The sequence below is a fragment of the Syngnathus typhle genome, linkage group LG2, assembly GCF_033458585.1.
Source record: "Syngnathus typhle isolate RoL2023-S1 ecotype Sweden linkage group LG2, RoL_Styp_1.0, whole genome shotgun sequence".
Taxonomy (NCBI): domain Eukaryota; kingdom Metazoa; phylum Chordata; class Actinopteri; order Syngnathiformes; family Syngnathidae; genus Syngnathus; species Syngnathus typhle.
The window spans coordinates 6737399-6755257 of record NC_083739.1 but is presented as its reverse complement, the minus strand read 5'-3'; the positions used below and the strand labels follow the sequence as shown (position 1 = coordinate 6755257).

Sequence of the window (17859 nt, the reverse complement as noted above, 5' to 3'; positions counted from 1 at the left end):
CATCAGTGCTGTGGATTTTTATGCTGTCAAATATTAAATCGCATCATATTTTTGTGAGTCTTTCTTAGAAACCACGAGGCCACCTTTACTCATTTACCACAAAAGAGGAAAATTTAAATATTAGACTGATCAACACGTTCATATTTTTTTTAAATCAGAGATGCAAGTCATCTTTTGTAGATTTCATATTTTCATAATAATTGTCATTATTATTATTCCTTGTAATACTTAATTGCAGAGTTGGTTAGCATATCCGCCTCACAGTTCAGAGTTGCAGGGTTGAATTCTGGCTCTGGCCTTCCTGCGTGGAGTCTGCATGTTCTCCCCGTGTCTGCGTGGGTTTTCTCCAGGTTCTCTGGTTTCCTCCCACATTCCAGGAACATGAATAATTGATTTAATGACCACTCCATTTTGTCCCTAGGTGTGACTGTGTGTGAATGATTGTTTGTCTTTATGTGACCTGTGTTTGCCTGGCAACCAGTTAAGGCTGTTCCCTAGATAATTATAATAATATAATTGACTATAATATAAAATGTGATAATATACTGTGCAGTATATATATATTTTTTTAATTAATTAATTAACGGCTAGGTTCAGGAATGGGGGGGATTTTTTTTAAACATCATGGGCATAGTACCTGTTAATCACAACATACTCTCAACACTTACACAAGCTTTTATAAGTCAAATTTAAAATCAAGAATTGAAAATATCTCAAATATCTATTGTGCTAGAAAAAAGTAAAGTCTTGTTTTAAAATCAGCATCAAACTATGTTTAAGGACACTTTAGGCCATCTCTCATTAAAATTAGCTGTTGACCAGTATTATTAGTAGGTATGTACTCAATTCTTGTCTTGTTAGCGATGCTGATACCAAGCATTAATACCACTAGTACTATCTATCTATCTATCTATCTATCTATCTATCTATCTATCTATCTATCTATCTATCTATCTATCTATCTATCTATCTATCTATCTATCTATCTATCTATCTATCTATCTATCTATCTATCTATCTATCTATCTATCTATCTATCTATCTATCTATCTATCTATCTATCTATCTATCTATCTATCTATCTATCTATCTATCTATCTATCTATCTATCTATCTATCTATCTATCAAAATACAGCAATTTTTCTTGAAATTACATGAAGCTAATGGCAATTTTCTACTCTTCTACTTTCTAGTTCCTGATGGTAAAACGGTCATAAAAGGGTACTGATATTGACTGTCGTCCTGAATACTTTGCAATACAGTTGGTAAGGGTACTTGCCCATGCATATCGTTATTAGCATAAGGAAAAAAAAAAATATTTACAGGATATGAATAAAACATCAACAAAAGGACAGTTCTTTTGTAAACCTTTGTATCACATTCTTTAAAACTAAATTCCACTTCAAGGCAAAGGATTTACACAGCTTGAGCTACAAGGCCCCATAAGGATACAGTTGCACCACTATGGACTTATACCTCCAATTTCTCCCTTACATATAATTGAGTTTTTTCCCTACCACCTCACTGCACACTAGTCTGGTAATTTCTTAGCATTTGTGTGGCACAATAGTGCATTATCCATGCCTTTCCCATAATGCACGTTAAATCCATAAAACAAACATCGATCCCGGGTGGTGTGGTGTTTGTATGCTGGTGATGTGTACATATATGTTTTGATGTCCCCTGCTGTGAGGGTGCATGTGGTGCTCTCGCAAGGAGCTTCTGCACCATCAATTGTTGTAGAAATTGTGCTGGCTCGCTACAACCCCCCACAGCCATTGTTGTGTGATTAAGGACTAGATTTGAGCCATTGCACAGAAAGCAGGGCTACAATAAGAGGGAAATAAAATTATTGTCTGCACAAGGATGAGCCTGTATTGTACAAAGCTGATTGGGGTGGGGTAGATGGGGACCAAGGACGCATAGACTGAGATGGCCATTCTCAATACTTCAACTCGCATTAACTTGTCCATATTTGTGTTGTACTCTTTATTTTCTCTGTTCATTAGTTACAACTTTGTTTTATGGTCTGTACAGCACCGAAGGCACACAAAACCAAAATATAGAATGCAACATGACTATGTACAGGATGAAGAGAATAAATAATAAAATCAAGTTAGGTTAAAAAGAAGAAGTTACAGCGTGTGTGCTTACATGGAATCCTGAATAAAGTCAGTCGCTGAAAGTCTTGCTTAGCGTCACAGAAGAGAGTCGCAAAAGGGAGATGTGTTTTTATGCAACATTCTAAACCAGTCCAGTTTGCGACATATGTTCAGATCATACAAATTTGAGCAGTTTGTATATTTGGCGTAGGAAGAAACACAATACAGCAGGACTCAGTTGATTGTCATGCACCTTCTTGTGGCATCTGATTAGTGCAATGCATCTTGCAAGACAATAGTACTGTGTAAGAGACAGTATTTCTAAAGCTTGGTTATGATTGATGCATTTGCACGTCTGCACGGCTCCGCGCGGAAAGAAAGTTGACGTCATTTCTGCAACCACACCGCTAGTGTGTAGCTCTAGTAAACAACAGTGTTTTCTACTGCCCAATTCTTTGCTTTTTATTTATTGATGTTAAATGCATGCTGACTGTTCAACCCAAACTGTTGTTAACTATTGTTTATTGAATTTAAAAAAATAGTCATTTATTACTTCTACTTTGGTAATGTATTGTTCATATGCAGACGACGTTCTTCACTGCTTCCTATTGTCTCGAAGAATATCGACTACACTCCGCGGCAAGCCAGGCAGGTTATGAAAGGCTGTTAGTGGTGCCAGCCAGACTCCGCATGTCTCATTTCCGTGCGGAATGTACTTGCGTCAAGCATAAACAAAGCTTTAGTGCTCTTTTTGTGCATTTAACAAAGAAACCCTCCTCTATGTGAGCTATCACACATTTGTATAAAAATAAATAAATATTCTGTGATACTTGTTCAGTGTATAGGACAGGAGAGCAGACAAGAAAAAACACTGTACCCAGGCTTCAGTATTTCGGATGTAAAGTTATTATGTTTCTGACCCGAAAACCCCACCACACCCCCTGGCCCACAGCACAATGAGCATTCCGGTTCGAGCAATCCAGCTGGCTTATGTTGACAGAGGGTGTAATCAGGTCAGACCCGGAGTGAGGATAGAGTGATTAAACAGCAATTCTAGGTCAAGTGGTGATTCAAACTCACTGTATCTTAACATCTGCTTTATCCTGACGGGATGGGCAGGGGGTGGGAGGTTGGGTTCCTCTGGAAAGCGGGTATACTGAACGGGTTATGAAAAAACATAGCCTATTTATGTAACATTTGACGGAAGAAAGCACATCCTCAACTGGCTACATCACATGACTGTCAATAGATAAAATATCTGCGCAGTTACATTCTGTGCTACAATTTGACAAAGTGACGTGCCCGTTACGGATATTTCACACTGTGGAAAGTAGAGGCGGGGAAAGAGGACAAGGCACTTGCTTCAAAACGTCACATGGGGTTTGTATTTGTGATGGAGCTCAGTTTTATGCCGGTTGGTGCTCTACAATTTCCAGGTAGTCTGGCTCAGTATGTAAATTGGCTTTGAGTTCAAAGTACTCATTCTTAGTTTGCTCGAGCATAACCTGGCGCGGCCTGGAGTACATGATTGTCTCCATTAACTTTAACTCCTGCTGGTGCCCTGGGACATGTCTTTCTACAGCAGGCTGAAGATGGGCCATGTTTTTTCGAAGGTATTCGGTTATTCCAAGCTGCTGCAAGTCTTTCTCTCGCTCCAAGATATTCCTATACAAGGAGTTGGGGTCTCCAAGCGTAACAAACTCAGCCGGGCATTCCCCTGCCATGGGTTTGAACTTGGAGCTCGGGTTTCCTGTAAGTGGGGAGGTGTTCTCTTTCTCCATGATACTTCGGCAGACATGATTCTTGGAGCTGGATTGGTCCAGCCCATAATCCAGATCGGTATCGTGATCTTTGTGCTGAGAGCAGTAGGTGGGGTTGCGACATATCTGCACGATGGGACTGTGCGATCTCTCTTCGTACAGTGAGGCAGACCCAGCTCTTTGTGTCAGAGTATGGTGTGTTGTTTTCTGCCCATACATGCTATAATGTAAATGGATTGGGCTGCTGCTGTTTTCTCTTGGATGATCTCCTGCTACTTTTCTTTTTGCTCTGCGGCGGCGCCTGTGCACCATAAACACAACCAGCCCAGCTGAGCAGAATATAATCATCAGGACCAAAACAAGAAGGCTAAGGATGAGCACAGAGAGTGGGACGGTGTCTGTGAGGGATTTGAGCAAGCCTCTGCCAGTGCCATCGGGGCCCAGCGTGGCGGTCACGCTTTCCTCTCCATCTGTATCCAAGGACTGGGTATCCAAACCGGCGCATAGCACTTTGTGACGAAGGCTTCGCAGATCAGCCTGCATCACTTTCTTTGGGGTGTGGCATAAAACGGAGCCCACTACTGTGTCTTTTCTCAGTTTTTCCACCCACTGTTTCAGGCTAAACAAGTCACAGCTGCAGTCCCAAGGGTTGTCCTCTAAATAAATCTGCTCTAATGAGTCTAATTGATCAAGCACATTGCTCACTGGCAGGTGCATAAACAGATTTTTCCTCAGATTCAATTTGGTGAGGGGTGCATTGCGAAATATCTGTGGAGGAAGAGAACTGAGCAGGTTGTTGTTTAATGACAACAGATTAAGGTTTGGCAGGGGATTAAATGTGCCCGGAGCAATGTCCTTGATAAGGTTATATTCCAGATACAAATACTCTAGATTGTGGAGACCCACAAACATGGTGGAATGCAGTTTGTCAATCCGGTTGCCATTCAAATGCAGTTTTTTCAAACTGTTCAAGCTAAGGAAAGTCTCATTGTCAATGTAATCAATTCTATTGTTTGCCAGATTGAGCAATTCTAAGCCATCGTGTGTGACAAAGTCATACCTGTAGAGTTTCTGAATCATATTTCCCGTCATGACCAATTTTGTCGGGCTTTGAGGAGGTACTCCGATATCTGACACCTTTTGTATTCCTCTGTCTTGACAATGCATCAAAAACCCTGCCACCGGGTAATTATGACACGAACAATGCTCTACACAAGGACTACCCGGAATGTGAGATGGTGTGGGTTGCTTGGCGTCGTCTTTGCCGTCAGTCAACTTGGGAATCTGTGCTCCTTTGGATGATGGTGTAACAACCATATCCAGTGACTTAGAGGGCTCTTCTAAATTGATATCGGCGTGGGATGGACAGAGAACTTCGCGCTTGACTTTAGCAAGGATGCTCCCCTTGAAGTTGTGTGGTGTGCTGCAAACCACCTCCCCAATAGCAGACTGGCCCCTCATATTCTCCATCCAGATTTTTAAATGCAATATATCGCAGTCACACTCCCAGTCATTGTCCTCCAAGAGTAGTTCCATAATCCGGCCGATGTGCTCTAAAAACCCGACATAAGGCAGCGTCTGGAGTTTATTGCCTCGTAGGTCCAGGTGGGTGAGAGGCACAAAACGAAAAATGTTATTTGGTAAAAACTCAATGGAATTATCATTAAGGATTAGGACCTTGAGGCGAATCAGTTTGTTGAAGGCCCCTGGTTCAATGACTCGAATGAAATTTGTGTCTGCTTGGAGAAACTCTAAATTCCCCAGGCCTTGAAAAGTGTCCTCTTTGAGAGTGACCAGGAAGTTTCTGTTGATGTGGAGTTTTTTTAGTGAAGCAAGGGCACTGAAGACTCCGGGTTCCAGCTCTTGTATGCTATTACCGCCGACATGTAGGGAAAGGGCATTCTTGAGCACTTCCATTTCTTCTGCACGAAGCTCAACCAAGTCATTATTGTAAAGGTTCAAATGGAAGGGCACATTTGACAGAACATTTATTTGTGAGATTGCGCTGATGTTTCTCTGCTCGCAGTTGATATAGAAGATACCGTCCTTTGTCTCACAAGAGCACAAGGAGTCACAAGACTCGCTAATGGAAGTCGACGGCTTCAAGGGATGGGAATCTTGAGATTGGGCCCCCCTTAAAAACAAGGTGACAAAAACGATGCAGGGCGGCAACATGATGCTCTGTGATACCTGTAAAAACAAAAAGTGGATGGGGAGCAGAAAAGAGAAAACAACATTAATGGGAAATAATTTCATGTTTTGAATTCTAACACGACATTCAGTTGCTAGGTAAACTGTCTACAAAGGTGTACAATGGATATTTAGCGGCTAATGGGGACTCAATACACTTTAACAATTTACAGAAAAAAATATACAACGAGTGCTGATTTCAAGGCTGAGAGAAAACACAGATGGCATATTTTCCTGTGACTCACAGTGGGATAATGATAATGCTGCATTTGAAAATATGTCTCTCTTTTGACTCAGTGTTTAGCCCTGCCATCTATGTGACTCACAGAGCTACTTCATCCAAATGTCATCCCATGTTTACCTCAAGAACACATTTGTAAGAACATTTTAACCACCCAGCAGGACTGAATGGATATCAACACAAATGATGGCATCTGAATTGGTGGAACATACACAAAATACATCCATTAATCTGATTTAAGTTACGATAGAACGAAGGGTGAATACGTCTTATTAAATGTCCGGGTTATATCTTCACCCATGAGTATATAACTATTATAGGAATGCATTCTTTAACAAAACTCAGCAGCCGGAATAGTCCATGGCACAAGACTGTGTAAGGAAACCTATGACCCATTCATTAATACATTATCGTTTCTCCCTACTTCCTTAGTATTTGAAATTGCGAAGATGTGAGACTTGGTTAATGTCTGTGTGTGTAAGTATTGAACATAATGTTATATTAAATTCAACAAAAATGCCTTACGCCAATTTGTGTGTGTGTCTGTGTGTGTGTGCGTGCGTGCGTGTATGTGTGCGTGTGCTTAACATGAAAGACAAGCTTAATAGATAACAACACCAACCATCTAAGATAAAAAAATAAAAACACGTGTACCATTGTCGTGGGGGTTTGCCACTTGAGGACCTTGTGATACATTATACAAATCTTAACATGAACAATTTTCTGTTGATATTTTACCCAGCCCAAATGCACTAAACATATTTACCTGAACGAAACCACTGAACTCATTAAAACACCCTTTGGGTAATATCGTGCTGGTTCTTACTCTCTTGTCAACCAGTGGGACACTTGTACAACATCATCCAGTGGAAACAAAAAGAAGTTTCACAGTTTTCCGAGACCCACTTTTTAAAGTGGTCTCAGTTTGCTTCAAAATGAACTCTAGTGCGGTTTGCTCCAGGTGCATAGATCCGAATATGCAAATATGCAGACTAGGAATGCAGCGTGTAGGACTCCCATGTTTTCCTCTGCTTTTGATCCAGACCAAACAAGCAGACCAAAGGACTTTTCTGGTCTCAATACACCCTTAAAATACACTCTATAGTGGTGGCGGGAAGGAAGAATTGCAAAAAAGCAGGGGTTCACTATTCTTCAGCCTTGCCAGCATTTACAGCTCCGCTTTCGCTTTCCTTGTTCAGCAGCTTTCTGCGTCTCACAATGCAAACATTCGTGCCACAATTGATGTAGTTCCAAGGTCACTTTCCAGACACAACTCAGACACTGAAGCGCTGTGTGGAGCACTGTTAACAAGAGGATTTTTTCAGATCAACATAAATGAAACACCAAGCCCCGGAAATCAAACAGGACTGTAATGTAAGCAGACAACTGAATAAATAACCTTGTCAGTCGGTTACAGTTTAACTAAAACGATGAAACGTGTTTCACCACAGGGGCATGCAGAGTGTATGGGGGGTTGGGTTGGTTTGGCCCACATAGACAATGGCTCTGGCATCCCCTTGAATGTGGCCATCAAGTTATCTTAAGTATGGTTAATCAGACATGCCTGCTTTTCTCTACTGCACATGCGATGATGACACTGATACTTCTGAGGATGGAAGCAGTTCCTTAGTCAAAGGAATTATATTGTAATGTGTGTTATTACAATTATTATAATTACTACAGACATGTGCGAGTTATATTACAAAATGACAGGAAAGTGTTTTTACCGGTACTAAAAATCCCAGAGGCTCTGAGAATATAAACAAGGCAGTCACCCGGACGTCCGGCACACCAGAAACACCTGTGGTGTGGAACAAACTAATAGGTCCTTAGTTTCAGGAGTTATGTCAAGTATGTTAAAAAGCTTATTACCGTAATTTTCGGACTATAAATTGCACCGGAGTATAAGTCGCACCAGCCATAAAATGCCCAAAAAAGTGAAAAAAAACATATATATGTACATAAGTCGCTCCTGAGTATAAGTCGCCCCACCACCCAAACTATGAAAAAGAAAAACGCGACTTATAGTCCGAAAATTACGGTATATATATACATTTTTAAAATAAATCATTAAATATCATATTGGAATGAAAGTAAACATTTTCCACAACCCCTAGGTTCTGATAAACATTTATACAAGATGTGCATTTTTATTTTTTTTGCCATAATTCAATGTATAATTGTATAATACTGAAAATGTAACTGACAAATTGACAAATATGTCAATGCCGGCTAGTGGTGTTAGGGGTTCACGCAGGGTCTTTTTCAGTCAGCATTACGTATTCCCATTTCTTAATCCCACTTGATGCACACAGTTCAGTAATTCCCAGTTCTCCCGGGACCACTACACCATTGGTCAATGCAAATCTTGTACAAAGGTCCATCCATTGCACCTTCTGCTTTTGATCTGCTTCTTTACTTCTCAGTGACACACATTTGAATACTTAATTGGGGAACTGCAATATTAATTTGGACCCTGGTCCAATTTGCGGCTTTGTATTACAAAAGTAATAAATGCCAGAATAGCTGTTAAAAGACTCAAAGAACAGAACTAATATAACCAATCTGTGACAAGTTGTCAAGTCAACACACCATCAAGCATTTTCTAACTGAAAATTTCCACAGTTTTTCGCCCATTTGTTTACGCTCGAAGCAGTATCACATGCTGATGGTACAAATGGACATTTTACAAGTTTTCCACTCCCCAGTCACACCAGTTTATATTTGCTTCTCTGTTGAACCACCCATTCTATTGTCGTTCCACTAGTGCCATGTTCTAGAACAGAATTCTTCCTTTGAAGCAAAAACCTAGTGACGTTAAAAGACGGATTCTTTGGCTTGGTATTTCAAAGTCAGTTTCATATAAAACCTAAGTAGACAAGCTGTTGTTGCATATGCACACATAAACAGAGTCTGACATCGAAGCAGTATGGCAATTTCCTTTTAATATTTTATCTGTGGTTCTCATACCCAAGATGTTCTTCTTAACTCAAAATAAAAACCAGACTATCATACAGCGATATCTGATGGTGAATATTGTTAGCAGAAGCCAAATATAGAAGAACATTAGTTTCACGTATTTGTACCTGCATTTTAAAAGGACTGTCAAGATTCTTTGTCTCGTCAAGAAGCTCAAAGTTGCATGGCACACTTCACAAGAGCGTGAGATAAAACATCTTTCAGCAGTAGTCTCCCTGCTCCACATGCACCATTCAAATATGCATCGCTTTGCAGTTTGGACTGTTTTAATTTGTGGTGCCGCCAAAGCCCATTGAGAGGTTCCCACATGCACGTTTGCAAAGCCACTTCCTGCTTTATCGTTCTGACCATTGTGACAACTCAGAATTAATTCTTGACTCCTATTTGTTTGTTAACGCATTCATTGTGAAACCTCATCTTAAGACAAATGTTAGTGTAGTTCTGACGTTGACAAACCTCTGCAACGCACAACTGCTCATTGTTACATTGAAAAGGGGGCACCGCCAAGCATGTGATTTTTACTGACAGAGTTTTCCGTTTGATTTGTTTGCCTCGTGAACAGAATGCCCCACGTGTTGGTGTTATTTTTAATCGTCAGTCTCACACTTTGCAGGGAATCAACTCGATACACGAATCTGAATTTAGAGAGTGCAGAGTTGTAAGCATATAATTAGAATTGGCATCATGCAGTGTTCCACTCAGCAGTTATTATTGGAATACAATCAAATTCAGCAAACTGTGAAGCCCAATTCCGGTTCTCAATTTTAGTTGCTCTGTGAGCCACAATCTTTGGATTTTGAATCATAATGTCAATCAAAAGAACTGTCTGCATCCATTTTGAGAACATAGTCATGACTCTGGAATTTGCTTGTTTTATAGGTCATCACCAAAATCTGCACAGTCATTTCTTCACATTAACAAGTTGCAATATCTGCATTCATGGTGATTTATTGTGACAGCAGCAATGTTGAGGAAGTACACTTTTATTTGCAAAAGTTTCAAAATAGAATGGACTTTCGAAGTGGGATCAACAAAAAAGAGCTGAAAAACTGTGCAGAATTGTAAACACGTGGGAATGATTTCATCCTGGGAAATGTCCTCATTCAATTACTGAGCGCCGCGTTTACATTTGCCTTTTGGTTGACTTTTGTTTCTAATTGAAATCATGCATGAAGAGCGTAATATTTCAAAAGGAGCGTCACGTTCCACCTCTCTGTGCAATATTCTACATGACGGTCTTAAAATTCCTTCAGGCTTCGTCTGTTCTTCACTACTTGAATTGCTCGATTCAACATGGCAACCGCAGTCAGCGAGAAAGGCCACAGGGTACTGGCAATGATCGTCTTATGATTTCCTCCATAAATAGGTGTTGCTGCTCTCTCAAACGAGGCAATACTTGCGCAGTAAGAGATTATAAAAGATTTTACTATATTATGCTGACATAAGTATCGAAATATGGGAACTGTGTGTGGCAGTAAAAACATCAATTATATGAACCAGCTTCTACTCTCCTTTTTTAGGTTGACGCTTCTGAAGTTTTTCCACTAAATTCATCCAACAGTGTTTGATTGACTTAATATAATCACAAGCTTGCTATGATGATGGAACAAAAACGGGCCTGGTAGGAGTAAATAATTAAAATTTAGTGGTTTAGCACCACTTTTGATCAATAATTTACTTTGTGTGGAGACAGTTGACAATATTGTTGCTGTCCAATGACAAGCCTGTCTATCCTGGTTTTTTTTTTCCTTCCAGGAGCAATAAAAACAGGACTGCAAAATATGTCAATAAAACCACACCACAAACGACAAAGGGTCTGGTGCTGTCAGGAATTTGAGGCACAGTGTAAAAATATCACTTTGGAGCCCCTCCTATTCAATATTGAAGATAGTCTTAGACTCCCACTCTGATTGCATTTTGGGATGTTTAAGTTGGCTCAGGTAGATAATTTATTTCCTCCTTGACCAAAAACAGTTTATTTATTCTACATTTCCACGATTCATGCATGTGAGATGAGTTATGACACAATGAATAAAACAAATATTGCAGGTTTCTTGGAAAACATCCATTAAGGGTATGAAACCGACTAAATGAAAATATGCAATATTGCAGCATGCAAAATAATAATCATTCCCAACCGTGCATATATTCAACACAAGTTATGGTGGTCAGTATCAGTCTCTGCCCTTGTAGTGACAAAAGCAACAGCAGCAACAGCAGCGGCTTTAATACAGGTTAGGGATAGCGCTGTTCACGGCATGTTTACCCCCCTCAGGCATTGCATGAATTAACAAAATGACGAGACTCTGTTGGCCTGCACGTTCTACCCAAAGAACAGTGTTGAAAAACAATGCAGTAAGAATGTAAGATAAAAAGCTCTTCAGCATGTTCTAGCATGTCAAAAAAATAAAGTCAAGACATGAAACTCTCAATGCTCTCACTATCTGTTTTTGGATGGCTTTAAATGTGAGGCTGCATTTATTGAATAGTCGCAAGCTAAAAATAATGCTTAATCGTCTAATCAACCTCTCTACAAACCACAGATACAATTACTTGGAACTAACTGCATTCTTCAACTGCTGAAAAATAATAATTGAAGAATAACGAAATGGTTGTTTCGTGACTGCAACCTTCCATTGTGACAGCCAAAGCACAGAATCCTCTGCAAGCAGCTTTTTTTTTTCCTTTTTTTCTATCTGTGTTATTCATCTCTCTGGCGATTATACAGGCACGTGTCGCTGCAAAACAATTCCTGCCTGAAGAGCAGTCGTCCTTCGACCGAGTTCCTCGGAGGTCAGAAGCCAATGGTCGCGTGTGGCCACTATTACATCAAGTCCAACTGCTTTTGCTCGCAGGCACAAACGGGAAGGGAGTCAAAGAGAGTGTAACTTGTTGCATGCAGCCAGGCGCGGTTTCATTTCAGTGACACACACAAACATCTCCTCTGCTTGACTGTGCAGAAATGTGACTGTATTTTTGTGCCTTTTTTATGCACACGTACGCACTCTGGTCGCATGCAATTGTGCCGTGCAGTGATCCCGGGAGCCAATTACTGAGGAAGTGAGGGTCCCTTTTTCATCCGAAGTAATGGAAGTGATGTGGCTCACCCTGCAGGGTCAACACCACTACTATGCCCTCAAATGCGTAAGAGCAAGAGAGATTCACTCCAATGTAACCCTGATTTAATGATACTTCCTTCAACTAAGGAATATTCACTTTTCCTTTTGCCACAGCACATTTCGCCAGGTATGTTTCTTTCTTTGGCGACCACTGTAGCGCCATTTGGTAACCCACAGTGAACCTCAGGGGCTGTTGTATCATCTTTTGTGGTTATTTGCTCATGATAATATAACTAAGAGGTACTCCCCATACTCATTTAGTCTGGCTTCTTCCCACTTTCCAAAAACATGCCTGAGGTGTATTGAAAACACTAAATTGTCCATAGTTTATGTGTAAATGTGGGTGTGAATGCTTATTTGTCAATATTGCGCCTGCGTTTGGCTGAGCGTACTCTGCCTCTCGCACAAAGTCGGATGGCATGAACTCCATTTCACACGCAACCCTAATAAGCATTACGGAAAATGTATGAGTAACTAGCAAGGCAGAACCACCGATTTTTAGATTAATGGATGCCTAAATTTTATTCCCTCAATTTATGAAAATGAGTTTTTTCATGGCATTTATGCAGAAAGTAGAGACTCTTTTTAGATGAATGGATGCCTAAATTTTATTCCCTCGATTTATTAAAATATGAGTTTTTTAATGGCATTTATGCAGAAAGTAGAGAATCTGGAACGCCTAAACATCCATGAGGTGTGAAATTACTCATCCAAGTAATTTTATCAGATTTTTTTTCCCCTGTATTGTGACATCACAAGTCAGCTAATCTACATAATACTGTTGACTCACAATATTTCTTCACTCACACTTTTTGCTTCTTTTCTTTCCAGACTACATGGAAACACATAATCACTATTGGTATAACGGTGGTGGCGACTCCACTGTCCTAGCGCCATCTACCTGAGTTCGAAGTAGTGCCGCCAGTACGTCACTGGTTTAGGGGCACAGGTGGCCAAGTCACCAGTTTCGAAGGCTATGAGAAGTGAGGATTTACTGACGTACACTCAGGCACGCAAAGCTAGCATCCTTTACTTTGCGTTAGCTTGGTTGCTGTGGATAGCATTTGAACGTTTCACTCTACACCTCACAGTTAGGCTGCGGGTTCGATTCCACCTCCGGCCCTCCCTGTGTGGAGTTTGCATGTTCTCCCCGTGCCCGCGTGTTTATTTTTCCAGGCACTCCGGTTTCCTCCCACTTCCCAAAAACATGCTTGGTAAGCCGATTGAGCACTCCAAATTGCCCTCAGGTGTGAGTGCGAATAGTTGTTTGTCTCTGTGTGCCCTGCGATCGGCTGGCAACCGGTTCAGGGTGTCCCCCGCCTACTGCCCGATGACCGCTGGGATAGGCTCAAGCACGCCCGCAACTACCGTGGAATAAAGCGGTAGAGAAAATGGATGGAGGGATGGATGATGATGCCTGGAGAGGCACAGAGCGATAACGTCATCATTTTTTTTTGCCAACTCCATTACTCATGGACATCGGGCAAGAGCATAGGTTTTCAATGGAGGATATAAATAAGTAGCTTACCCACGAATTTCACACATTTAGCACATTGCGATGGCTGCAATGTCAAAGCGTCTTGTGATAGACAATCATGGGGAGAGATTGAAACGGTCGAAAGTGCGGTTACATTTCTCAAAGGTTGATGGTGACGATGGATGTTGCCAAACATGTTGCAATGAATCATTAAAAAAAGTGTGGAGAAAAACAAGCAAGCTCAACGAACATCTAGAAAATTTGCATCCCATCTCACATGAGATTTTTGCTGTCCAACTGCATGTTCTGTATTTCTGTACACTAAATAATTGTTTTATTAATGTTAAACCTCAGAATTGTGATTTATTCAACGTTTTTTTTTCTGTAAGTTATTGCTTTATGTGTTGTATTTTTTTAATAGATGTTTTGGGGGACAAGTTCATTTATCTGCATAAAAACAGTGTTGATATTTTTTTCTCTCAATACAAATGTCGTTAAAGGAACTGATCAATAAGCAGTATTGCTAAGAGAAGTACCGTTTTTTCCCATGTATAATGCGCAAAATTTAACTAATTTATTGTCCTAAAATCTGGGGTGCGCATTATACATGGGTACAAAAACAAAAAAAAATTTTTTTTTTTTTTTTTTTTAAATCCGGATATGATATGGAGGCCGCCATTACAGATGCGCTTTGTTCTCTGGTGTTCAGTTCAAACACGCTCCATACGAACACAATGCTCTCGTATCAGACGCTTGCTCGATCAACTGCTCGTTTGCTGTCACAATGTACCCTACACAAATCCGAAACATTTCTTCGCTATCGAGTTTGCTAGCGCATGCGCAGTGATACTGACCGGCAGAATAACATCCGGTTGTTCCCAAAGATGATCTTTTTTCTGAAATAATTTTACATTTATGGACTTAAGTAGGAGTCAAGATTTGGGTGCGTATTATACATGGGTACAGGCTTTTTTCCAGCATCAACATGCCATTTTTAGGGTGCGTATTATACATGGGGGCGCATTATACATGGAAAAAAACGGTAGTATTGTTAAAGTCTTAAGCATACCCATCCCTAATCCTGAGGTTCCTTACAATGCCTGGCTCAAGATTGGTGCAAATTCTGAATTTGCAATTTATATCCCTTCAATTTCTGTAACTGCATATCCAGGTAAGAGTTAGAACGTATTTTAGCTTACTTCTGACAAAAGGCACACAAAATTGTCAGATAACCATTCAGTCATCCAGTTTCTATCGATTTTATCCTTTCGGTTCAAATTTGGCCCAAAGTTTGCCAGTCAGTCACAAGCCACATATCGGAAAACACACTTTTAGACTCCATTTCACACTTGAGAATTTAGGGTTTTCAGTGAAACTATCAGGCATGTTCTTGGAAAGCAAGAGGAAGTCCCTTTATTTAATGAAAACCCACGCAAAAGCAGAGAAATTTTCACAGGAAGGCAGGAACCGAGATACAAACCCAGAACTTTAGAAAGATATCGACCATGCTAAGCCAATAAACTAATACTGAAATAAAATAAGCACTAATGGCTGTATTAATGCTTTGGATAATAAAATAACCTAACTAATCCCAATCAAGCAATGTTAAGGAGTGTTGGACCCAGACATTGCATTTAGTTTCTAAAAAAGAGCAATTATGAAACTGGTGTCAAAAATGCTGGTTGGACTCGGTTATTTTGAAAGTACAGTAGTCGCTGAACCTGACTTTGGGCAGTGGGCGGGGTACACCCTAAAGCGTTTGTTCCTAACTAAACACGATTGCTGCTTTCCGATTGGTTCTTTGTACCGATTATAATGTACCTGGAAAACAACTGGTTCACTCAAACGACCTTCTGCAAACCTAACACGCCCATAATAAACAGTTACGTGAGAAAATCAAATATATTAATTTAGATACTGTGAGACTGATGGAAGGGCGCAGCATGAGTCTGGAGTGTGCCGCCGTCAATTGTGTCATGGGGCAAACATCCAGGTGGGCTCAAGGTTAGCTGTCAAGTTCAAACTATAATGTGGGAAAACATTGAACGACATTGGATTCTTACCAATAAAAAGTGATGGTGAAAAAGCTATTCCAAATAACAGCGCGCGGTAGATTACTCCATCGGTGCGCAAGTCTCTCAGCGCCGAGGGTGAACTTCTTCCTCGAGAAAGAGTCAAGTCTCCGCTTGTCCCGGTCACTGACACGCTGTCACACGCGTGGAAAAAAGAAAAAAAAAAACTTTCCCCTCTGATACCAGCGAGATGAGCAAAACTGGTCCTCCGCCACCTTCCCCAGAATGATTGGGTTTAAATTCCCAGTTTAAAGGAATTGGGAAGGGGGAAAAAAAAGTCGGGTGCCTTGCAATAAAACGTCAGATTTATTTTTGTTTTTACTGCACAGGCATACACCACAATAACAAAGGTGTGATCTGTAACCTTCTGTCCTCGCAGCGCCGTGCGTTGTAAAGCGTTAACAACTCTGCGACGCCTTGGCTCTTCTTAATTTGCATGATGTGGAGGTGCAATACAGCGAAAGGGGAGTTGGGTCAAGCTTTAAAGTAAAACGCAACTACACATCCGGGAAAGCTTGAGAAAATAAGAGCGTCGTCATATATGAAGCTTCATAACTGCGCCTTTTGTTTGGTATCTGAAGACATATTTGTATTTTTAAATGCAATATAAAATTTGTAATATTGTATTGTATTGTAAATGATGGAAATAATAAATAATCGACACACACTAAAAATACATAAATGCACGTGTTTCAAAAGACGATTTCCGGTATTTAGCATTCCAAATGTGTAGTCTAATAATACAGCAGGGAGCTGTTAGACTCAACTCCCTCCTCTTGGAGTATTTTACAGAGGGGGGGGAATGAATTGATGTGCTTTAAATAGATTGACTGGAGTGCTATTTAAATGGTTGGTGTTATATAATTGACAGGTAGCAAGTATTCTATAAATAGATTCTATCATCCAGTGCAGGTTAATGGAAATGATGAGATAAAAGAAAAGTCTAGAATGCAGAAAAGGTTAATCAAGTGTGTGCATGCCTGTTTGTTCAGCTCGAATGACATCTTTTGAGTCTGAGACAACCTTTGACCTCCCCATTGGTGCGTATGATACAATGCTATTATTCCAGCTGATGCCTCTATATGACAAACCTCAAATGATAAGTGATTCATCCCCCATCTAAATTCTCTGCAGTCTTTACGGGCTGATCGCTTTCAGATGAGCGGTGATGTGGCTTTACACAGCTTGGAGCCCAAGTGGGTTTGTCACCAGATTTAGGGTGAATTATAGTCCCATCTGGAGCATCAGCAAGTTCCTACAGAGCTTCACTCGTGACCCAGTCTGAGCATAGGATCAGCAAGTGAATAATTTTGGCAAATTAGAAGCTACAAGAAGCAGCTTCTCAATGTTTGTTCAAATGCCAATGCCTCTGATTAAAGAATTGGGGTGTTTAAAATGACTTTGCAGAGCTACTCTTTAAATAACTCGCAGACATGACTCTTTTAGTGTAAATATACTGTACCAGACTCGATCTTCTTAGTGGCGCCCGGTGAGAGAGAGCTCTTGAGCTTCGTCATTTCGTATGGTAATCAAAGCAATAAACCTATGTGCTCATGGAGGATTTCATCAGGTCAGCAAGGTTGAGTGATGGTTTGAACATACTAATAGTGCTGATATATTGTATGAATCTGCAGAGATATGATTTGTGGTGCGATACATAATTTTGAAGCAATATTGTCATAATTGGGAGGTGCACTGTGGTTAATATGTGTGTCATAGCCAAATTAGTAGCCTTTACATTTTTACTTCAAATGCTTCAACACTGTACTAGTTTACCTTCGAAATCACTCATGCGTAAAACCCACGTAAAATGCGTCTTATTGCTGACTTAGAATCGATGAAGTCTTGCAATTGATAAAAAAAATAATGCAATACTTTTCTGAGGGCAAATGAAACGGTGAACTTAAAACTTTGAATA

The 17859-nt window shown here is 40.3% G+C and overlaps 1 protein-coding gene across 1 annotated transcript; it reads right to left on the bottom strand.

The window, feature by feature from the left end:
• Positions 1-1975: 1975 nt before the first annotated feature.
• Positions 1976-16393, bottom strand: slitrk6 (SLIT and NTRK-like family, member 6). The gene is made up of 2 exons (XM_061272412.1): positions 15933-16393; positions 1976-6053 (listed from the first exon to the last, which is right to left on the bottom strand). The coding sequence occupies exon 2, from the start codon at positions 6036-6038 to the stop codon at positions 3510-3512; it is 2529 nt and encodes an 842-aa protein (XP_061128396.1). The 5' UTR covers positions 6039-6053; positions 15933-16393; the 3' UTR covers positions 1976-3509.
• Positions 16394-17859: the final 1466 nt, after the last annotated feature.